Source organism: Plectropomus leopardus, chromosome 9 (assembly GCF_026936395.1).
Source record: "Plectropomus leopardus strain MGB_pleo_1.0 chromosome 9, ASM2693639v1, whole genome shotgun sequence".
Lineage (NCBI taxonomy): Eukaryota > Metazoa > Chordata > Actinopteri > Perciformes > Serranidae > Plectropomus > Plectropomus leopardus.
In genome coordinates this window covers 20,472,856-20,496,205 of record NC_142184.1, presented here as the reverse complement: position 1 = coordinate 20,496,205, position 23,350 = coordinate 20,472,856, and the positions used below count along the sequence as shown (strand labels likewise).

At 42.0% G+C, this 23,350-nt stretch overlaps 1 protein-coding gene across 2 annotated transcripts in view; it reads left to right on the top strand.

The window, feature by feature from the left end:
* huwe1 (HECT, UBA and WWE domain containing E3 ubiquitin protein ligase 1) overlaps positions 1-23,350 on the top strand; it is a 49,023-nt gene that overhangs the window by 4,749 nt on the left and 20,924 nt on the right. Inside the window, exons 3-48 of one of the 2 annotated variants that reach the window (XM_088082185.1) lie at positions 2,079-2,128; positions 2,303-2,372; positions 3,187-3,285; positions 4,810-5,016; positions 5,131-5,283; positions 5,379-5,441; positions 5,609-5,686; positions 5,804-5,851; positions 5,937-6,105; positions 6,189-6,289; positions 6,500-6,650; positions 6,760-6,887; positions 7,012-7,152; positions 7,285-7,390; positions 7,545-7,649; positions 7,743-7,844; positions 8,011-8,091; positions 8,339-8,445; positions 9,581-9,758; positions 9,846-9,937; positions 10,021-10,223; positions 10,379-10,436; positions 10,558-10,734; positions 10,876-11,121; positions 11,506-11,639; positions 11,722-11,834; positions 11,924-12,106; positions 12,227-12,443; positions 12,534-12,656; positions 13,288-13,525; positions 14,028-14,378; positions 16,149-16,271; positions 16,367-16,462; positions 16,599-16,868; positions 17,313-17,465; positions 17,602-17,729; positions 17,854-17,935; positions 19,099-19,275; positions 19,418-19,969; positions 20,110-20,305; positions 20,441-20,608; positions 20,728-20,876; positions 20,968-21,034; positions 21,805-22,028; positions 22,135-22,346; positions 22,489-22,671. In XM_088082185.1, coding sequence (XP_087938311.1) covers positions 2,328-2,372; positions 3,187-3,285; positions 4,810-5,016; positions 5,131-5,283; positions 5,379-5,441; positions 5,609-5,686; positions 5,804-5,851; positions 5,937-6,105; positions 6,189-6,289; positions 6,500-6,650; positions 6,760-6,887; positions 7,012-7,152; positions 7,285-7,390; positions 7,545-7,649; positions 7,743-7,844; positions 8,011-8,091; positions 8,339-8,445; positions 9,581-9,758; positions 9,846-9,937; positions 10,021-10,223; positions 10,379-10,436; positions 10,558-10,734; positions 10,876-11,121; positions 11,506-11,639; positions 11,722-11,834; positions 11,924-12,106; positions 12,227-12,443; positions 12,534-12,656; positions 13,288-13,525; positions 14,028-14,378; positions 16,149-16,271; positions 16,367-16,462; positions 16,599-16,868; positions 17,313-17,465; positions 17,602-17,729; positions 17,854-17,935; positions 19,099-19,275; positions 19,418-19,969; positions 20,110-20,305; positions 20,441-20,608; positions 20,728-20,876; positions 20,968-21,034; positions 21,805-22,028; positions 22,135-22,346; positions 22,489-22,671 — 6,977 coding nt within the window. In that variant the 5' untranslated portion in view covers positions 2,079-2,128; positions 2,303-2,327. Of the gene's footprint in view, positions 1-2,078; positions 2,129-2,302; positions 2,373-3,186; positions 3,286-4,809; positions 5,017-5,130; positions 5,284-5,378; positions 5,442-5,608; positions 5,687-5,800; positions 5,852-5,936; positions 6,106-6,188; positions 6,290-6,499; positions 6,651-6,759; positions 6,888-7,011; positions 7,153-7,284; positions 7,391-7,544; positions 7,650-7,742; positions 7,845-8,010; positions 8,092-8,338; positions 8,446-9,580; positions 9,759-9,845; positions 9,938-10,020; positions 10,242-10,378; positions 10,437-10,557; positions 10,735-10,875; positions 11,122-11,505; positions 11,640-11,721; positions 11,835-11,923; positions 12,107-12,226; positions 12,444-12,533; positions 12,657-13,287; positions 13,526-14,027; positions 14,379-16,148; positions 16,272-16,366; positions 16,463-16,598; positions 16,869-17,312; positions 17,466-17,601; positions 17,730-17,853; positions 17,936-19,098; positions 19,276-19,417; positions 19,970-20,109; positions 20,306-20,440; positions 20,609-20,727; positions 20,877-20,967; positions 21,035-21,804; positions 22,029-22,134; positions 22,347-22,488; positions 22,672-23,350 lie in introns of both variants that reach the window. The other variant, XM_088082184.1, reaches the window with a different exon arrangement.

The following is a 23,350-nucleotide window of genomic DNA, read 5'->3' as shown; positions in this document are numbered from 1 at the left end:
TTCAAATTTGGTCATTAGAAAATTGGTCTAACACTTAATTTCAGGGAGTGGCATAAAAATGTCTGAAATCTTTCTTGCTTTAAGCTGTAGGAACCCTAAAGTATGCTCTTATGATATGAGTTTTACCCTTTATGCATATGTCAAATACTGCAACTGTGTTGATTTACTGTGTTTCATTACTTACATATTTTTGATTCTCTGTACACGATCAGTCGCGAGTTTGCTGCTTGTGAAGCACATTTAAAAATGCATTCTTCCATTGGGAGGTTGACAACTGTGCACGGGATAGATTTTTACGAAAATCATAATGCATGCCCATGTAGCCATCATTATTCTTGGGTTTTTGGTCGTTTACTGTCAGGAGGAGACCCGTGTTGATGTTAAATGTTAAGGACCGCATAAAATATTAAGGTGATGTGTTCCACAGAGCACCAGTTGCCCTATATTAACATGCACTGCATCGATAAACAGTGGCTACTGATTCCCTGCCGTAACGTTATTCACTTTTTGCACACTACCCAGAGTCATGATGACTGTGCCAACAGCTAGTGCCTATGTGCTAGGGAAACAAGCGCGGATACTCTGAAAAATAACACAACGGACGGATGAACACACTTCTGTAACGAGTCGGTAGCCGGTAGTCATTTTGTCTAAACGAAAACTGAAAACAGAACTCGCAGTGTCACGTTATACCCGTCCGACAATGATTCAGCGAGTTATTATGCGTTTCTGCCTGCTATTCAACTAACGGGAGCTAGCTCGCTAGCTAGCGCGTGCTACGACTGTCTAGCCGAGGAACCGGGGTAAGAGCCTTAACAAAGTAACGTTACCTGGCTCTGCATACTTGACGCACACCCATCTTACTGGCGCTGATCACCGAGTGGTGTTTACGGTTTCGTTTTTACTTGGAGTGGGGATGGTGCAGGAGTGGGGAGTGCGGTGTTCTTTTTGCGGCCTGCACAGCCCCGACCTAAATTAGTCAAGAGTCAGGTCAGGACAGCATGGTGAATTTGTTAGATCTGGATTGACAGCTGTGGCATAAATTGTGAAAACTGCTTGATTTTTGGTTAGCTACATTTGAGTGTTTGCCTTTGATTACCCACACTACTTGTTTGGCACTTGTCCGACTTTTATATGGTCTGGTGGTATTCAAATGCTTTGAAGTATTTCAAAAGAAGATCGTTTGCTAACCGGTAGCTCACAGTTAGCTGGTCAGGGGCTAACATCAACTCCGTAGCAACCGTTACCGATCTATTTCTTTGGTACGTTGAGCCTCTCAACGTGTCTTGTTTCGTCAGACGTGTTGCTAGCCAGCCACCAAGCAAACCGGAGTCGTTTTTGACAAGTAACTGCAGTCCAACATGTGTGTGGTGACTTGTTAACAATAGGTAAATAAGGTTATGCTGTTAGCTAGGGTGACGTTAGCTTGTTAGCTAGGTAGCTATAACTTAAACCTGTCAGCGTCAAGTCGCTAGAGTTGATGATGGGAAAGCACACAGTGATGCAGCGATATCTTTCATCGAGATTTCACTTGGATTCCCAAGTTCGAGAAACGTTAAGTAAATGCGTTAGGCCATTAAATAGGGCCCAGCCTAATTTAATTAACTTTGTGTCGTATGTTGCTAGTTAGCCACTAGCTAATGCTCTTCCTCAGTCTGCTTTGTGATGATCAGACCTTGCTTCATAACCTAAACAGATTTCCTGGGGTTATCACATTTTAACTAATGGATGTGATCAATCGTAGGTGAGCTGTAACAGATTTTTTGTAAAGGGAAAAAAACCCACTGGCCTTATAATTTGAGTGCTTTGCCAAAATTCAAGCTTGATAGTTGCTTGTCTGTGTTTTGTCATTTTTTTTTTTACATTTCCTATATAAATAGACAGAATAGACTGTTAGGCATTGTGTTATAAAATTGTATGTATCCAATTAATTACAAGCATTATGTACAGGATTCTTGGGACCATCCTTTCTTGAGATCAAAATATCTTATAACTTAGTTTACATATTTTGTAATATATATATATATATTTTGTTGTGGTTGCTTGTTTGATTTTTTTTTTTAACCATCATTTTGCAGATAACGTGACTGGAACATGCTGTTGAGTGGGTATTGCCAAATTATTTTGTGTAAGTACATTTCACATGCCATGTTATGTACTCCTACAGTTATCAGTTTGTTTAGTTTTAGAATATGTAGATGTTTATTGTACTATATCTTTCTTATTTACAAATGATAACTCTGTTGTTTTTACCGTTAGCATCATGTATTGTTTATTTATATACATGGTAATTTCTCAACAGGAGGAACAAATAGAGATTATCGACAATGAAGGTCGACAGAAGCAAGTTAAAGAAAACTCCTACGGAAGCTGTGAGTATACTTGATACTTCCCTCATAGCCATTTTAGCCTCACTAGTGCCTAATTTGCATAAAGTTGAGATAACTAAACCAAGCTTTACTATGACCAGATGTGATAGGAACCCATGATGGGGGCACAGCCTGAGATATTTTCTGTAGAACATGAGTGCTTAGTAAGAGGTTATGCATACTTTACTGTTGTTTGTGCAAATCTTAAACCTCTAACATATCAGACGCCTTCACCCACTCCTCCTTATCCAACCAGTTAAGTGCCTCTTTTACTATTCCCCTTTTGCAAATTGATTTACTGACGAAGGGACTGAAAAAAGGAGTAAGGCAGTCAGATGCTGGCCTTTGTGACAATGTTGATGTATATTCTATAGGTGCTTCACTATAAAAATCATAGCAGTGGTGAGTATGTAAGCAGCAGCAGCAGCATTGCATTTTGGCTTTACATAGCAGTAACACAGCACTTAGATAGTTTAAAGGAAAGCAGATCCCATAACTATAATGTTTGTATCTGTTAAGCTGTCGGTATGCTTCACCAGAACTGCTTGTTGGTTGGTTGACTATGTTGAGCCAATTATTTTGAGTAGTGACACATCTGAGCTTAGGGCATAGATAGTCATACCTTGGCCTTGCACATAAACAGGACAAAAATACTTCTAGTGCTGGTCAGCGAGGTTATCTGTAAGTTCACAGAAGAAATATACACTTTAACAACACAGCAATGCTGAACTGTGTTATACTGTTCTATACTATGTTAGTCAAAAGGAGGCATGCACTCTGCTTGACTAACCATTTTGTGCTCCTTCTGAACCAACAGCCTGCTGACTGCAGGATACTTATAGAGAAGCTCAAAGCATGCAGTGATGAGCAACTGCTGGTTGAACTTCAGCACATCAAGACCTGGAATATTGGCAAGGTAAGCCCCAAAGAAAAGATGGAGAAGCACCTCCCTTAGTGTTTTCTTTGGGAACCCTGTCAAAACTGTATATCTGTTTGGACAGGGTTCCCGCTAGTCAATGATTGTGTGAAACTTCAGTGACATCAGCAGTGTATTCCAGGAATTTGATAGGAACTGGGGCATATTTTGGAGTGTTTCTACACTAAACTGTCCAGTTTTAAAAGTGCTGCATTCATGAAAATGGCGTGTCCACATTACAGTTCCAGATCGTTTTGTTGTAGAGACCTCTTCCCACAGTTAAACTCACCCAAACATCACAAATTGGCATAAATACCAGTTACTGAAATGAGCATGAAATTAGCTAATTTATACTACATGCTGACTATTAGTCATTCTCATGCAGCTAAATGGAACTTCATTATTTTAAGATTATGGCATCCTATCAACATACATAAATATATACATAGAGGCTAATGGCAGCAGCTATGCTGTGTTATAAGCTATATCACCATTTAAAATTACTGATAAAAGTAAAAGGCGACAAAGGTTTTGTCCTGTTACTTGTGTGACTGGGCAGGCAAGAGACAGCTGATTACTCTGCTCAGTGTCCTCTGCTCAGTCCCATCCTGCTCAGTACAGCTGAATTCACATTTTGATTGTTTTCATTTACCTGTTTTTGCCTTACTTTTGTCTTACAAAGGAATGAGTATGAAATGATCATTTTATAGTGGCTTATTCATACTACATGTTAACCATCAGTCAATCTCAAACTGCTGTGCTGTAAATCATTATTTTAAGATTGATGTTTTGTCTGAAAAGGTCAACATAAAGTTAATGACAGCGTTGTGCGAGGCACTACAGGGAAGGTTAGAGGTGACATAAAAGGTCTAAGGAAAATGCTATAATGCTATGTTTGTGTAGATAATGGGCTGAAATAGGTTTTTTAGATTTTATATTTAACTAGTTTAATGTCATTGTACCTTTGGATAACATGCCCTTCAAGGTGCCATAGTTGTTCATTAAGTAATTTCTACTCCCTTGTTTCTATGAGTATTTTGAATTTGCATGTAATCCCTCATCTCCGCCATAAAGCCTAAAAGACAAATAATAAAATGGGTAGCTGACAAGAACAGGTATGCTGGGAGTGCGGAGAGTAGCAAAACAAATGTTGATACCACCCTGAGTATAAACAAATTAGAGGTGTTAAAACATGGATGGTGGTTTTCAACAGATTTTTTGTACACTGTTTCCACATGTCCCAACTCCAGAAACTATTGCCTATAAACACTTGATGAGTCAAACACAAACCAGCCAACTAAGCCAACTAAAAAGTAAAATTTTGTAATTCTCATCCATGCTGTGAGTCTTTGTAGTTCACATCAGGTTCATTGAAGGGTATCTGGGTTCAGACTTCATCCATATTAAAAATCCTTCCTATATTCAGGACGTAGTACCATGTGTCTTTGAGGAAAATAGAAAATCCTGGCATATTTTACCTTTACTTGATTGATCACTGGATGTGATTTTGTTTGTCTTCAACAGTGTGAGCTGTACCACTGGGTGGATCTCCTGGACCGCTTTGATGGCATTCTATGCGATGCAGGCCAGACAGTCGAGAATATGTCATGGCTGCTGGTGTGTGACCGGCCCGATAATGGACAGCTCAAAGCTCTGCTTTTGGCAGTGCTCAACTTCACAGCCCTGCTCATTGAGTATAGCTTCTCTAGGCACCTCTACAGCTCCATAGAGGTATTCTTGACCACCACTCTGCTTTTCTGGACTGTGCATATGTCACAGAGGCAAAAGTATAGCAGCTCACTAACTTTAACCCTGTGTCATCTGTCTCTCCCATCCTGTTCACAGCACTTAACCACCTTGTTAGCGTCATGTGACATGCAGGTGGTCCTGTCTGTGCTGAACCTGCTCTATGTGTTCAGTAAGCGCTCCAACTACATCACAAGACTGGGATCCGACAAAAGGACGCCTCTACTGGCTCGTCTGCAACACCTGGCTGAGGTCTCGTGAATGCCATTGTTTTCCTTTTGCAATGATTCCAGCTGTCCCTCAAGAGAAAGAGCTGCATTGTTTAGTCTCTTTGTTCTCTTTTGCAGAGCTGGGGAGGAAAGGAGAATGGCTTTGGTCTGGCTGAGTGTTGCAGGGATCTGCTTATGACGGTAAGAATTTCACAGAGTGACGTTTAATAACTGTCTCCATCAACTATCTACAGCTGTGGGCCTATTAGTTTTATGTTTATGAATAAAGGCTGTCAGAGAAGACTAATTAACCATTATTTATAAACTATCTCTCCTTACAATGCTGCCCCCTGGTGGTTTGTGAACAGAAGTACCCGCCCAGTGCCACCACACTGCACTTTGAGTTTTACGCTGAACCAGGCCCTGAGGTCAAGGTAGAGAGAAAGGTGAAGACCAAAACATTTTTTTGTCATTACACATAGTGAAAAATAATTACACTTGTGATATAGTGTTGATGGCTGAACTTCTTTCTAACCCTTTCTGAACTCTTATTTCCCCAGCAGACTAGTAGTAACACACTACACTATATTCACATCGAGCAGCTTGACAAGGTACAGTCTGATCAGAGTTGTGTCATTGATATTTAGGTAGCAATACCTCTGGTTCTTCATTTTGCACTTGTTCTTTGTCTCTCAGATTTCAGAGAGCCCATCTGAAATCATGGAGTCGCTGACAGTGATGTACAACATCCCTAAAGACAAACAGACCCTGCTGTTCACACACATTCGACTGGCCCATGGTTTCTCAAATCACAAAAAGAGGTTGCAAGCGGTGCAGGCCCGACTACATGCGATCTCTATACTGGGTGAGTAGGAGCCCTTCCTCATATAATGTGACAAAGGATTTTGTTCTGAGTTTTAACTTCTGACATTTTCTATGTCTTCGCAGTGTATTCAAATGCACTCCAAGAGTCAGCCAACAGTATTCTGTATAATGGCTTGATAGAGGAGCTGGTGGATGTATTACAGATTACAGACAAACAGCTTGTGGTAAGAACATAGTTTGCTTTTTCGGCTTAATCACTATGTTATTATACTATGCCACAGTAGTACTGTAATTGTGAAATTACAGATAGCTTCAAGTACTTACCAAAACTATTTTCCGGTTATTTTAATGTGTGTGTTTTCTAGTGTCAATGCAGTAGTGTAATAAGTCCCTTTTCAGTTTTCTGAAATGCTGAATGTGGTTTTGTTCTTCAGGATATCAAGGCAGCATCTTTGCGCACTTTAACTTCGATTGTCCATCTGGAGCGGACGCCCAAGCTTTCCAACATCATTGACTGCACAGGCACTGCCTCCTACCACGGCTTCTTGCCTGTGTTGGTGCGCAACTGTATACAAGCAATGATCGGTGAGAATGCAGCCAAAAAAATTGTCAAATAGTTCAGCGCACGAGGCACAAGAAAGTGGGAGAATAAAAATGGAAGCTTGTTTATTAACTTTTGATTCCTATTCCCTAGATCCTCTGATGGAACCTTACCCACACCAGTTTGCCACTGCACTCTTCTCATTCCTCTACCACTTGGCTAGCTATGATGCTGGAGGAGAAGCCCTTGTGTCATGTGGTATGATGGAAGCTCTTCTAAAGGTATATCCTGATCCTATCAGTATGTAATTAACAATTGTAGTTCTTCCTAAAAAGAAAAAAAACCTGCCCTTAAGCCTATATCTTCAGAATAGACACCATCAAGTAAATATATTTGTCTTTGTAGGTTATCAAGTTCCTGGGTGATGAACAGGACCAGATCACCTTTGTGACACGAGCAGTGCGGGTCGTGGACCTCATCACCAACCTTGACATGGCTGCCTTTCAGTCCCACAGCGGCCTTTCCATTTTCATCTGCAGGCTAGAGGTTAGTTATACTTTGCATTTATCTATTCCTGACACAGCAGCCTTTAGCTACTGAGTCACTGAAACTTCTGCCAAGCCCCTGGACGCACTCATTCTTCTCTCCATCACTCTGTCAATTACTTTGTATATGCAGCATGAGGTGGACCTGTCCAGGAAAGAGTGCCCTTTTGTCATCAAGCCAAAGATCCAGAGGCCTAGCGCAGCTGTTGAGTCTGAGGACATGGATACAGACATGGAGAGTAAGTCACTATTTCTAAAATCTGAGGAATGTTTTCACATTCAGAAATGTATATAAATTAAGGTTTTAATTTTAAGTTCCAGAATATTAAACATTAATGCCGTATGAAGAATCTCACAGTTGTGATCATTTCCCAACATTGTGTGTTCTCACAGTGTCAGAGGCCATGGAAAGCAGCCCTGGACCATCAACATCTTCCGGTTCCAGACCAGAAGCGGAGCACCGACCTCAGAGCAGTGCTGCTAACATGCCTCGTGCAGGTACACACACAAAATGCATGCAAAAAATAAATAAAAATCCACACACCTGCCTCTATTGTAGTCTGTCATTACTGTGACACTTTGTTTTTCTAGGTATGCAGTGTATCCCCCAGAGGGCGGCTCTGTTAAAGTCGATGTTGAACTTCTTGAAGAAAGCCATCCAGGACCCTGCCTTTTCTGATGGTATCCGCCATGGTGAGTCATTGGCTTCCTCTTACTTGCTCTGTAGATTTGAGATCAAGGGTCTTGCACTAATCTTGTTTATACATGTTCAGCGGGTTCTTAAATTGTGTCAAGATATTTACGCTTCCTTATGCAAATATTGGTTGTTAATGTGTGTGTACCCTCTTTTTCTCACAAGTAATGGATGGGTCGTTGCCTACCTCACTCAAGCACATCATCAGTAATGCAGAGTATTATGGCCCTTCACTGTTCCTCTTAGGTGAGTTCATAGTAGTGCTTTAGAAAAGCCCTTAAAGTACACTTCTGACTAAGCAAATTGCTTTCACTTGACCTGAAATCAAAGTTGATGTCCTATTAAACTAGGCGTCAACTGGAGAAGTGTAGTGACTGTAATCAAATTCACAATGTGCTTAATTAATGTCATGTTAAAATTGTCATCATGGCTTTGGGTTCTGATCTCCTTTTTTCTCCCCCCGTGCTTCTGTCTCCATCTTTTGGGTTTGCAGCGACGGAGGTTGTGACGGTGTTTGTGTTCCAGGAGCCATCCCTGCTCTCCTCCCTGCAGGATAATGGTCTCACTGATGTCATGCTGCATGCCCTTCTCATCAAAGACGTGAGTTTCCAGCATTGCTCTTGTGTGCTGTTTTTTTTTTTTTTTTTGGTCTCCTCCTTTTTCCAGTGTCTGACATTTAACGACAGTTCAATGTTATCTGTCTGTTTTTTACTGTCCTTGTCTCAGCACCTGTAACAAATTAAATATCTGCAATCATTGAAGTCTTTCAGCAGTGGCTTAAAGACTTTACTAACAACTACAGATTTAAATTTTTGATTACTGCAGCCCTCAGCTCTTCTGGCTCATTTGCTTTGGGTGTTGGTTGACTGTCGGTGTTAAAATGGTTGCAGTATATTTTTAGGTCAGTGTGTAGACCTTTGACTTTAGTCATAAAATTAACAAGTAAAATGATTAAATTATAAGCTTTAGTCTGAAGTAGTTAGAGTCGCCTACAGATGGATCAAAACATACCTGAACCTCCTCACACAGATGCTGAAAGGGGCGAAATGTCATCTTTAAAAAAAACCTAATGTCTCCCGAACTAACAATGACCCCATTTACATTATTTTAGTATGAAGCTAGATAATTTTTTTTGTATTTCAAATCACATTGCTGTACTGTAAATTCTACATGAGATGTATGATGGAATATGCAGTAGTAGACATGCATGAAAAAATTAATTGACAAATTTGTGAAAGCCTCCATGTCTTTATGCTGCTTATTGAGTTGCATCATCCAGTTATGTACGTTAACATATACAGAGTTGCTTAATTCCAGCTCTGAGCACTGTTTCTAATGAAGCGCTGTGCATGGGCTTTATTTCTATGACAACAATCTCTTAACATTAATGTAACACTCTCTTAACAGTAGGTTAACTACACAGCTAAAATCAAGCTCACAACGCACACAGTAATAACAGCACATCACTCACCAGCTAAATACAGTGTCTGGCCGATGTGCTCCTAAATGGGCTTTTCTGTCACTGTTGTGATAGTTTCTGACTGGCCTATCATACGGCTCTTTGTATAAACTATGTAAGGGTTACAATGTAAGCCAGCGTTATTAAAAGGCGCATGTTGATGTTGGGTATTTGATGGGGAAAGCGGTAATGAGTTTCATTACATTCACCCTCTTGCACCTTTGTGTGTGTGTTTTAAATCTTTATTGCCTATTCTTCATTGTTTTTCTTTTCCAGGTTCCTGCTACCCGTGAGGTGTTGGGTTCTCTCCCAAATGTGTTCAGCGCCCTGTGCCTGAATGCAAGAGGCCTGCACTCGTTCGTTCAGTGCCAGCCGTTTGAGCGACTCTTCAAAGTGCTTTTGTCCCCTGACTACCTGCCTGCCATGCGGCGGCGACGCAGCTCAGACCCATTAGGTGAGTTGGCCTGTTTGTGCTGCTATATTAAGATCTTCACCTGTGGAACCTGCTTGAGTAGGTGACATGCTCTGTGTTTGGCTTCAGGTGACACTGCATCCAACTTGGGCAGCGCTGTGGACGAGCTCATGAGGCACCAACCCACTTTGAAGACTGATGCTACTACTGCCATTATTAAGGTAGTATACCTCCATTTACGAGCAGTACTTCTTGTGTCACCACATGATTCGGCAAGATAATAAAAGCTAACTTCTTGTCACAGTTACTGGAGGAGATCTGCAACCTGGGTCGAGCCCCTGAGTACATCTGCCAGAAACCATCTATCCAGAAAGCAGATGGCACTGTGGCAGTGCCACCAGCACGCTCCAGCCATGCTGCTGAAGAAGCTTCAAGTGAGGATGAAGAGGAAGAGGAGGCCCTCCACACATTCAGCCAGCAGCAGGGGGAACCAGAGAGCAACAGACAGTCAGTGCCACTTGAACTGTATGACGCTGAGTTTATAACACAATAGAATAGAACAAAAACTCTTTACAGACTTAGATTTTGTTTTTTCAAGTCAATCAACTAGATTCATAACATTTTAGCTGGTGGTCACTTTGATGGTGTTTGGATTCTTGCAGGGTGGTGGGCACTGAGGAGCGGATACCCATTCCTCTAATGGATTATATTCTGAATGTGGTGAGTGTGGATTCTTTGACAGTTTCAGTATTGTTTTGGATATGTTGTGAAATATTCCAAGCTATAAGCAGAGCTCAGCTGATGGCTCAGTTTACTGATTTGTGATGCAAATGTTTTCTAGATGAAGTTTGTGGAGTCCATACTAAGCAACAACACCACAGATGACCACTGTCAGGAGTTTGTTAACCAGAAGGGGCTGCTACCTCTGGTTTCCATTCTGGGCCTGCCCAACTTGCCCATAGACTTCCCCACCTCTGCTGCCTGTCAGGCTGTGGCTGGTGTCTGCAAGTCCATATTGGTAAGCACAAAAGAATAACAGCTGGAACAACAGATATGAACATGAGTGTAATGTGACAGATAACACTCATGCTCGTTTAATGAAAACGTCAAAGAATCATCAGTTTGCTTAGTACTTTTTTTCTTCGATTCTCCCCCCTAGACTCTCTCTCATGAGCCTAAGGTACTTCAGGAAGGCCTGTGCCAACTGGACAGTATCCTGACATCTCTGGAGCCACTTCATCGACCAATTGAAGTGCCTGGTGGGTCCGTGCTTCTCAGAGAACTGGCCAACGCGGGCCATGTCACCGACGCCACGTTGTCAGCCCGTGCCACACCACTGCTACATGCTCTGACTGCAGCGCATGCCTACATCCTCATGTTTGTCCATACTTGCAGAGTAGGACAGGTAAATATACATTTATTTTCTTAACAAACTGAATTACCCCCCCATGCTGTACTTACCTTATTTTTGTTGATCAGTGTTTAAAAGATCTAATTACAGCCACTGTATTGTATGTCAGTGTGGTGAACAAAAAATTATGCAGAAGGATAAATCGTTTTAATGGGCACTGCATTTCACAGAATTACCTTCACAGCTAATGATCTTATCTATTCCTTTTATCACTCAGGTGTGCACAATTGTGATACATTTATAAATAAGATAACATGTTAGAGGGGATGTTTACCAAAAAATATATTTATTTTCTAAATTCTTGAGGGGGTTCTTAAAATTTGCGACCATTTCAGATGGTTCAGAAGCTCTGAGTGTCTCTGTTCTCTTTCTTAACAGAGTGAGATCAGAGCTATTTCAGTCAACCAGTGGGGCTCCCAGCTGGGCTTAAGTGTTCTCAACAAACTCAGTCAGCTCTACTGCTCTCTGGTATGGGAGAGCACCGTGCTGCTGTCCCTTTGCACACCTAACAGGTGAATCTCTTATCCTTTACCCCCTTATTTGAACTGTTTGATCAGCTGCAGCCCTGTAACACCTCTCGCTTCTGCCCAACAGCCTGCCTCCAGGATGCGAGTTTGGTCAGGCTGACATGCAGAAACTGGTGCCCAAAGAGGAGAAGCCATCTGGCAGCACTGCAGCAACCGGAGCCTCTGGCTCCAGGAGAACCGGTAATTTAACCATTTAATTTTGTTCACTGAAAACTGCCATGTCCCTGGAACACCCTCCAACAACTTCAGTCTCCCCTTCCTTTATCTAGCAGAGTCTGAGGCAGTGTCTGTGGATTCATCTGCTGGTGGACTGTTGGAAGGCATGGGTCTAGATGGGGACACCTTGGCTCCCATGGAGACCGACGAACCCACTGCAGCCGACCCGAAGGCCAAGTCCAAACTTACCCCAGCCATGGCCACCCGCATAAAACAGATTAAACCGCTGCTGTCTGGTGAGATGATTTCTTTGACACACAATCAAGTTTTTAATGCTGTTAATATTTTAGCAGATATATTTGCCTAAAATCCCCATGAGTTTATTGTCCCTCACTAACGTCTTTATGTCTTACCAGCTTCATCTCGATTGGGACGGGCTCTGGCTGAGCTCTTTGGCCTGCTGGTGAAGCTGTGTGTCGGTTCCCCAGTACGCCAGCGTCGCTCCCACCATGCCACAAGCACGGGCACTACCCCCACGCCTGCTGCCCGGGCCACTGCCTCTGCCCTGACAAAGCTCCTCACCAAGGGTCTAAGTTGGCAGCCCCCACCCTACACACCCACCCCTCGTTTTAGGTAAGAGCAGACTGGCTCAGCCACTGTTTTCCAATGTTACACGTGAGGTGAGGGGTGATAATGAATGTTGTTGGTTTTTTTGTCTGGCAGGCTGACTTTCTTCATCTGCTCAGTGGGTTTCACATCCCCCATGCTGTTTGATGAGAGGAAGTATCCCTACCACCTCATGCTGCAAAAGTTCTTCTGCTCTGGGGGTCATGATGCCTTATTTGAGTAAGTCCCACCCTGTAGACTTAATCACTGTAACGTTGCGCTAACAACAGCACTGGTGTTATTTATGGTGGAGAGAGGGTGCTTGATTGGAAAAAAACATTTATAGCCTATAGAAAAAAAAAAGTTATACCCCAGTCACCCCCTCCTCTGATAGATATTGGTTCCATATTAGAACCGATTACTTAATGCCAAGTCTCAGGTACCCATGAAAAAAAATAAATTGCGGTTCTGCTTATTGGTTCCTAAATGTGACATAAAAATTAATAGTGCAAACAAAGGAATTCACAGTGGGTTGGTGTGTATATATACTATATATAACAAGGTAAAGCAGTGAAAATATTCTAAATATAGAGTATGTTTAAAGTGGTCGGAATTTCTTTTAATGTGGACCTTTTTTAGGCGGCCTAAAACTAATGATAAGGCAGAGTTTGCTCAGCACCGTTTGATAATATGTTCGCATTTTTCTACCTTCCTACTGTAAATAAGCATTGTGATTCAGTCTATAAAGTGACATACTGAGATAAATAACAGTAATTCAATTTTTCAACTTCAGTTTTTGCTTGGCAATATCCACAATATTCAAATTTCTGTGTTGAACAGGAGCTTTATTGGTTGTGTTGCTTTTCTGCAGGACATTTAACTGGGCCCTTTCAATGGGCGGGAAGGTGCCTGTGTCTGAGGGTCTGGAGCATACTGATCTACCAGATGGGACAGGGGAGTTCCTAGACGCCTGGTTAATGCTGGTGGAGAAGATGGTGAACCCAAGCACTGTGCTGGACTCACCCCATTCCCTGCCAGCCAAAATGCCCGGGGTCACACCCACCATGCCCCAGTTCAGTGCCCTTCGGTTCCTCATTGTCACCCAGAAGGTCAGTATCTACTAGGTTTAGAACAGATAAAACTCATTAGTTTGTGTTTTCAACATGGGAAGTCAAGTAAACATTGTGTGTGGCACTCAAGTGGTTGAACTTGTGAAAACACAGTTGCCAGAGAAATGAGAAAAGATATTTGTAAGATTCTCGGCCTGTTCTTTTTTTCACAAATGATTGTTCTCTGTTTTTGCATTTCTGCATTTTAAACCATGTTGGAAAAGAAGAAAAGAGAAGGCAACAAACTTCAATGACTTCTGCAACTTTCAGAATATTACAAGTTATGAATATAAATAACATAGCAGTACTTATTGTATTGTACTCCATTGTTAACATGGTCAAAATCACCATCAAAGTTAAAATGCTCTATACTCTCTCATATGTATTTTTATATGAACTCTAAGGTTAATTGACATTGTCCTACCTAGGGATGAGAGTTGGAGGACTTGTCATGAATGTATGTTGGAACTTCATATGGTAACAAAGTTTCTCCTTCATCAAGGCTGCGTTCACCTGCATCCGGAGCCTGTGGAACAGGAAACCTCTGAAGGTCTATGGAGGCAGGATGGCTGAATCCATGCTGGCCATCCTCTGTCACATCCTGAGAGGAGAGCCTGTTATCCAGGAGCGCTTGGCCAAAGAGAGAGAGGGGGCGGTGCGCCCCGATGATGAAGCAGCCTCCACTGTTTCTTTGGCACCCAGTGGGGCCCCTGGAGCATCTACAACAGCTGGAGAGGCACCAGCAGCTGGTACTGGCACAACACCTGCAGGGCCAGCAGGAGGATCAGCTGATGATTCAACCAATTCTACCCCCCGCCGTGAGCCTCAGGTCAACCAGGCCCAGCTAACACAGGTATTTGGGAAAGCTCATGACACTGTGGCCCCTTTTCTCAGTCAGTTTATGGCATCAGTTGTTTCCTTTTGTCACCTTTACATTGCACTTTTTTCTACACGGTCATACGAGTGGGTTTTTTATCTTCGGGCTAGCAGTCCAGGAACAAGTGTTGTATTTTTTTCTTTATTTTTTCTTGTATTGTGTGGTATTGTATGTAGTTTGACAACTTTTTCTGCATACAGACTGTGGTTAGTTCCTGCAGCCTCATTATTTTCAGCTTGCTGTGCCACTACTGCTGGAGGTTTTGACAGCACAGGTTAACTACATAATTGTATATTAGCGCTATCTAGGCGGCCCTGTAAGCAAGACACTAAAACAGAGGCTCTTTGTTGACCAATCTTCCTCCCCCATATTCTGCATGCACTGAATCCTGGGCCACCATTTGTTTTATAACAGGAAAGATGCAGAGGGAGAGAGAGGCACGCACAGGTCCGCCAGCAGCATCTCCAGCAGGTATAAGAGCCACCAGGGAGAGTGGGAGAAAGTTAGAGGAGGGAAGGAGTAAAGGATAGAGGAAAGTTTGAGAGGTAGGACTGAAAAAGGAGTGACCAGTTTGGACCAGATTGTTTAGATTTATACCTTTTTTTTTGAGGCAGAGTGTGAGGATAGTGTTGTGACAGAAAAATCTTTTGAGTGTTTTAGAGATATTAGAGAGGTTGTGTGCACTTAATCAAAAGCAAGAAGGGAAGACAAGGAGTGAGTGGATGAGTGTCTCCTGTCTTCATAACATAAGCAAGTATCTGACCAGGGTTCAGTTTTCACCGGTTTGTGACCAGGAAAATCTCTGAAGTCTGACATTTTAAATCTCCATCATAATTTCCAGCAAAAATAATTCCCTCTGAAAATATGTAGGCCTAAAATCATCTCCTCACATTTAATCTGTTAAATATGGACTTTTGTTACATCATGTAAACAAACCACGCACCTGTCAGCCGTGCACTCAGGATTATACTGGAGACATGACCACTTAAAGATAGCCAAGTGCCTGCTATCTCTCTATGTGTTTTTTTTTTTTTAAGTAAAAAAATGTTTCATAATGTGATAATTACTGGAAATTACATGCAGTATAGCCAACAGCAAGTAAGTTGTTATTAGCAGCACTCATGTACCACAAACTTTTAGCTCCCTGGCGATGTCCTTCAGCAAGTCACTACCTTATTTAGATTTTTGTGGTGATATGAGGATGTATCTAATGGTCACAAATCAGCTGTACTGTCCACTGTCCACTGTGGAGCTTTCAAAGCATGTGACAGGAAGAAATGGAAATAGAGCGCTGTCAAAAGTTCAGCTCAAAACACTGCACAGCAATGTGTTGCTCGTGGCCAGTTAAATCAATCTGAAATGTATCTGATTTTGTTGCTGACACTCCCTCATGTTGCATCTAGTTAGAACGCGGTAAGTTGATGGAAATTCATTGTTTTATGTGTTGCCCCAACAAATGCAGGCTTGCGTTATATGCATTTGTTTATTTTTGAAAAAGTGTTGTTATGCACGAGTCTATTCAGTAAAAAGATATTTAACCAGAATTTCTCCCCCTTGTCTGGGACTTTGAAATCCTCCGGGACAGGTGAACAGGCACCAGTTTTTATAATGGAAACCCTGTGTCTGACTTTACCTGATCATTGGTGAAAAATTTCAGTCCTTTCCCAGCGTCTTTATATTTGCCCTTCGTTCATGTCACCGCCTCTGTTACTTTTTTATAAAGAACATTTCTTGTGTGTTGTTTAGCTGATGGATATGGGTTTCTCAAGAGAGCATGCCATGGAGGCCCTACTGAACACCAGCACTATGGAGCAGGCCACAGAGTACCTGCTCACTCACCCTCCTCCACTTCTTGGCGGAGCAGTAAGAGTAAGTTTTCATAGACAAAAACACATACTTAAATTCTTTGTAACTGTCATGAGTCATATTCAGGCAGCTAACGTTGTTGCCCTCGTCCTCTTTAGGACCTGACTATGTCTGAGGAGGACCAGATGATGAGGGCCATCGCCATGTCACTCGGGCAAGAGGTCAGCATGGAGCAGCGCTCTGACTCTCCTGAGGTCTGTCACCCTGACTGCTCAAATTACATTAAAAAACATTTCACTTTAAACTGCCTGCTGCTAAATGAAACCTCATGAATAAATGATTAACCGTTTATATGAGCAGCTGTTGAGATTATTTCTGTGTCTGCTCCAGGAAGCGGCACGCCGGCGGGAGGAAGAGGACAGGAGAGCTAGAGAGCGGGCGGAGGAGGAGGAGGCCCGCTGCTTGGAGCGTTTCATGGAGGCTGAACCACTCGACCCCCAGGAGCTGCACACTTTCACTGACTCCATGCTGCCTGGCTGCTTTCATCTTCTGGATGAGTTGCCTGACACAGTCTACCGACTCTGTGACCTGCTGATGACTGCCATTAAGAGGAGTGGCCCGGAGTACAGAGATCTCATCCTCGGTCAGGTTGTCCGCCAGGTCAGTGGATAAAATCAGGTTTACATTGCGGTCTACTCTCATTTATGATCAGACTTCAGGTCCAGTGATTAAGGGGGATGTGGAATGAATATATCCCTGTTTTTTTGTTTCCAACATCCTCTTGTATGTATAATGTCGGCAATTGAGGCAGTCATGTATTTTGGCTTCAGTGTCAACTGAGAGTTGTCAGATGCCTTTATGCTTTTAGTTGAATACAAGTTGTCTTTGTTTCCGTCTTTGCAATTGATTGTTAGGCATTTTAGAGCAAATTGTTTCAGCAAGTGAAAAACATACATTGAATGCAAATGCAGCTTTGTTAGCCATTATGCTTGTTTGTGTTATCATTTATTACAAATGACCCTGAAAGCGTCTTTAAAAGTCAAGGCTTGGCAGTAGCAGTGCAGCATTCTAGTACCAGCTTGATTGTGTTCATGTTGTGTGTAGGTGTGGGAGGCAGCAGACGTGCTCATCAAGGCTGCTGAGCCCCTGACTACCAGTGACACAAAGACTGTGTCTGAGTGGACCAGACAGATGGCCACGCTCCCCCAAGCCTCCAAGCTGGCAACACGAATTCTGCTGCTCACATTACTTTTCGAGGTAACAGAAACACACCCATTAAAAGTTGTAGCCTTAAAATGATCACTTGTAGAGGATGAAGCCATTTTTTGTTGTTACTCTGCACACACCCTAAACAATCATTTCTTGTTGTGTTTTTTTAACTTTTTTTCGGAAGGAACTGAAGCTGTTAGGCGCAAGAGTCGTAGAGAACAGTGGGATTCTTGATTTGCTGATCAAGCTGCTTGAGGTTGTGCAGCCCTGTCTACAGGCTGCCAAAGAACAGAAAGACATCCAGACACCAAAGTAAGTTTTGTACAGCCCGACATAATAATCTTCATTAACAAATATTACACCAGCTTTTAATTATGTTTGTGTTAAATTGCTGATGAATTTATATTTATCATCTAAAATGACTGTTTCTCTGCAGATGGATCACACCAGTACTGCTGATCATTGACTTCTATGAGAAGATGGCAGTCTCTTCAAAGCGCAGGGAACAAATGAACAAGGTACTTGTCAGTCTTTAAAACCAAGAAACCAAGCTACAGATTGTAATTCTGAACTTAAATATAGAAATAGAAATGCTAAGTTACAAGCACAGGTATAGACTACAGTGCACTGTGGGTTTATGAACGGAAAGTGTAAAAGTTGGTAGAGAGTAAAAATAAGAAACGCACATTCATCTGGTATGTCGGTATTTCTTGACACAATTAATAGTTTACCGCATCGTCCCGTGACAGGCCTCTTGACTGTGTGCTCATTTTTCTTTGCTTTCTTTATTCACGACTTGTTTAGATTGTAGGGTACTGATTATACAGGAGGTTTGCAAAATGTGATTATAAATGCAATCCCATGCAACAGTGTTTGCATAAATACAATCAACTTTATAATAAATGTTTGTTGCGTTTATGTTAGGGATGTGCACGACTAATTGATTAAATGTTGCTACCATCACTAGGCAGCACAAGGAAAACTAGTCAGTTTAAGCTGTTACTAAAATTACTTTAATCATGTACACATTGAAATTACATATTGATGTAATTTGCACTGAAATGTCATTTCTTTCTTGTTGAATGATGCTCTATAAAAATAGCTTCTGTTAGCTTCTAAACACAAGATAAAAAAATGGGAAAAAAAGGAAAAAATTTAAATTAAACATTGGTCTGTTTATATGACCTACAGTTGGCGAGATGGAAAATAAGACAAATGTGAAATCTCGTAAAACCAGCACAGTTTGGCAATAATTTGATTTCATTTCGTGAATTGTTGTGCAGTGTTCATAATGTATGGTGCAAAGTTCCAAAAATGTCAGCAATATTTAAAATATGATTTGGTTACTTATAACAATTTCAAATAACTTAAAATATGGGTAATAACTTCTTCAGGCAATGTTTAAACTGATAGTTTAACTTGTGCTTAATTATTACTTCTTTCTTCTCTTTCTCTCTTCTTTCTGTTTTTCGTACTTTTAGACTAGTCCAGCAGTCTAAGTTGGGACTTCTGTTTGAACGTCAGGGATTTTAGTCATCAGGAACATCACTAGTTTAACTCGACATTAACTAGTCCCTAGTTTACGTGGAGTTACTGGATTACTTTTGTGCATTACACTGTAAGGTGTTATTTCGTGCATACTCTTTTGCACAATTAACGAATTCTTTCGGTCTGACTTTAGTATCTACAACCCAATGGGAATAACTGGAGATGGTTTGATGACCGCTCAGGCCGTTGGTGCAGTTACAGCGCATCAAACAACAGTACCATTGACTCGGCATGGAGAGCTGGGGAGAGCAGTGTCCGCTTCACAGCTGGACGCCGCAGATATACTGTGCAGTTTAACACCATGGTGCAGGTAAACACAAACACTTTCTCCACTGGCAGAGACGCAAAAATACGCAAAAATGAAAAATCCATGGACTCGTCAGTTTATGGTTGATTGTGTTAGTACAGTTTGCTGGATTCCTATGTTTAACTAAAACCTTTCTACTGGACAGGTAAACGAAGAGACTGGTAACAGGAGACCAGTTATGTTGACTGTCCAGAGAGTCCCTCGCATGCCCAAACCTGCCAAGGCTGGTAGCATTACTGACTCAGACAGAGGAGAGGGAGAAAGGAACAAAGCCGAGGAAACCCAGACTGATCTGGACTCAGGAGCAGCAGTTGAGATGAGCGTTCCTAAAGATGATTCCAGTCAGCTGAAGGAGACCACGTCTGGACCCTCATCTTCCCTGGAGACGGACAACTCTCAGGGCGCCGATATTGTCGTACAAGGCCTGACTGAGGACATGACCACCGTTCTTATTCGTGCCTGTGTCAGTATGATCAGTGTTCCAGTGGACCCAGACACCCTCCACGCCACATTGCGTCTGTGTTTGCGGCTTACACGCAATCACCACTATGCTATGATGTTTGCTGAGCTGAAGAGCACACGGATGATTCTGGGGCTGACGCAGAGCTCTGGCTTCAATGGTTTCACTCCACTTGTTACTCTGCTGTTCAGACACATCATTGAAGATCCGGCCACGCTGCGGCACACCATGGAGAAGGTTAGTCTATTCTCATACTGTCTAAATGGAGCTCACAGTATATGAAGATACTGTCAGCTAGTTTTGCTGCATCAACAATTTATTTTTGCTGTAAGTATGGCATTTTCTGTCTGTTGAAAATAAACGAATTCCTGCTATAGGTGGTGAGATCGGCCGTGACCAGCGGGGCAGGTAGTACAACCTCAGGAGTGGTGTCAGGCAGCCTCGGTTCCAGAGAAATCAATTATATCCTTCGTGTCCTGGGCCCTGCTGCTTGCCGTAACCCTGAATGCTTTGCTGAAACTGCCAGCAACTGTGTCCGCATCGCCCTACCTGCACCACGGGGGGCTGGCACTGGTGAGTGTAAAAGCTTTTCTAAGTCTGTGTGGTAACTACTAGTACTGTAAATTGGATTGCTAGTTATTTTGTTGACTAGTCGTGGCTACGTTTTTTTTAACCTGATAAGCTTATGCTTGATGTTTTATTTTACAGCCTCTGATGATGAGTTTGAGAACCTTCGAATTAAGGGGCCCAATGCTGTGCAGCTGGTGAAGACCACTCCTCTGAAACTGTCCCCCTTACCCCCTATCCCTGATACCATCAAGGAGGTCATCTATGACATGCTGAATGCTCTGGCTGCCTATCATGCTCCTGAAGAACGTAAGATGTGTTAACATGATCCTGACAGCTGTCCATTTGAAGGAGTACAAGTTCCTTCAATGAAAATAGTCATTTTAACATTTCAACTAAGTGTGTGTGTGTGTGTGTGTGTGTCACAGCTGAGCGTCCAGAAGAACGTGCAGCAGCGGTGCCTGGTGGCCCAGACCTGTGCCAGATATTGCAGGATGTTGGTGATGACGTTTACCAGCAGTACAGACTCACCAGGCAGGGCAGCGACTTTGACTCCCAGTCTGCATTCCATATCAATGTAAGTCTCAAACACAAGTTGTCTTGTATTGAAAAATCAAATGTGTCATCATCTCCTCAGAAGATAATAGAACTGTGTCTTTTGCTCTCAGGCTCAAGTGTTCTCTGCTGATGGAGGCGTGGCTGAGTCTTCTCAGTCAGGCACACCACAAGGAGAAGGTGAGTCACAAAGGTGTAACTGCTTATATCAGATGTTCCGCTATCCGTAATCACATTGTATGATCAACTGTCTGATTGCATTGCATTTATGGCAAAGAACTTTAAAGCATGGTAATAGTCTGTATGCCAACGCTATAACAGCTAATGATGGTCCTAACGACTAATTTCCCTGATGAATAAACAGCAGTTTGCACTTAGACTAATCTAAAAGTAAGAAAACACTCCACTCAAAAAAGCAGTCAGAATTGAGCAAAAGGTTAAACATTGTCTGATAAATATTTTGTATATTATAAGAGCCATTTGAAATTGTTAACATTCTTCATTTACTAAATCATAATTTCACATACTACTTACAACTTTTATCTTCTTCTGTTTATTTAACATAGTCACCCTTTTCCATTTAAAAACACGCTTAAGCAGTAACTCTGTCATACCTGTGTGTGCATGCACTAGTGAGGGCAGCAACATTTAATCAACTAGTTGCTCACATCCCTTGTATCAGACAGTCATTCAGACTATACTGTCATTTTTTACCCCAATTTAACAGTTTTAGCGCAGCCATAGTTTAATTAAAGGATTAGATGAAAATGCCGCCTTCAAAGCATAATGCAGAACATTGCTCCAGGTTGTTCATGGTTATTTGATATTTTAAGATTTTGTTTTGCATTGCAAAATAAAGCACCAAAAACTGTGTACTAGAAACACTGTATTAGTTTGTGTACTGTATATGATCTGTGTATCCTATAATCATGTTATCTGAACTCTCTCAGCCTCCACACCAGAAGAGATGCGGGAGGAAAAGAAAGAACAGGAGGGAGAGAAGAGTACCAGCTCAGAGGAGGGTAAAGCAGCTAAGGTTAAGGCGAGCAAGCCTTTAATGCCTACCTCCACCATCCTGAGACTGCTAGCTGAACTGGTGCGCTCCTACGTGGGCATCGCTACTCTAATCGCCTCCTACTGCTACACTGCTGGACAGTCCGAGCTCATCAAGGAGGTGGGTAGTTTAAAATCTTGTATGCCTTTCACACCTGTGTATTGCCATGCCTTTACTGTAGCTATTCCCTCTTACTACTTGTTTTGACCTCACTCAATCCTAACAGGACTGCAGTGTTCTAGCCTTCGTGCTCGACCACTTACTGCCCCACACCCAGAATTCAGAGGACAAGGACACCCCAGCTTTGGCACGTCTCTTCCTAGCCAGCCTGGCAGCTGCCGGCACAGGCACCGATGCCCAGGTGGCCCTGGTCAATGAGGTGAAGGCTGCCCTCAGTCGAGCTCTAGCAATGGCAGAAGGTGCAGAAAAACATGCCAGGTAAGCTGCATGCAAAATAAGTTAACCAAAATTATATCCATACTTATAACCATTGTTTGATTAATAATTTATAAGGATTTGTAAAATCCCAAACTGCTATTCTATTCCTATTCTTACTCACCTCTATACATCTTTTTCACAGGCTTCAGGCAGTGATGTGCATCATTAGCACCATCATGGAATCATGTCCCTCCACATCCAGCTTCTACAGCACAGCAGCAGCCAAGACACAACACAATGGCATGAACAATATCATAAGGCTCTTTCTTAAGAAGGGACTGGTCAACGACTTGGCCCGTGTGCCGCACAGCTTGGATTTGTCCAGGTATGTGATTACACCATATTAATTTAGTTTTACAATTTAGATAGTAATAGACCTGCTTTGCAAAACATGATCTGCAAATTAGTCAGTTAAATGGGCCCTGTGGAATTTTCTTATTTTTATATTCAGTGTCACTGAAATGCATTGTGTGCATCTTTGAGGTGTAACAAATGTGTGTAGTGTATTTGCTTCCTTAAACATTTGCGAAGCTGATTTTTAAGTATTTAAAATCCTGCAATGCACGCATCCATGTTTACAGGCCTGCAGTCGTTTTTGTTGCCTTTGTTGGCGCATTGCTGCAAACTTTGTATTGTCTCATCAGCATGTATGCATGTTTCTGTGATAAATAAAACAGGGACACGGTTATAGAAACTGTGCAGGTCTAAAATTCCACTGGAAAACTTTTAATTCTGGTTTTAACTGAGGCTTTTTAGTATTCTGAAGCTGGCTCAATTTACACTTTGTCAGATCAGCATGGCTACCATAACCCAGTTTTGACAGAGCCTGTTGGTAACCCTGGTTTTATCGGATCACCAATTTTAAGCTTGGTAAACCATGCAGAAATAGTGTGACTCAGTTGAACTTGCCTGTTTAGTCGTTCTGTTTTAGAATCAAGTTGCAAAACAAAAGTCATAGAGAATATAATGTAGTAAACAAATGTAAAATGACTTTTTATTCATTC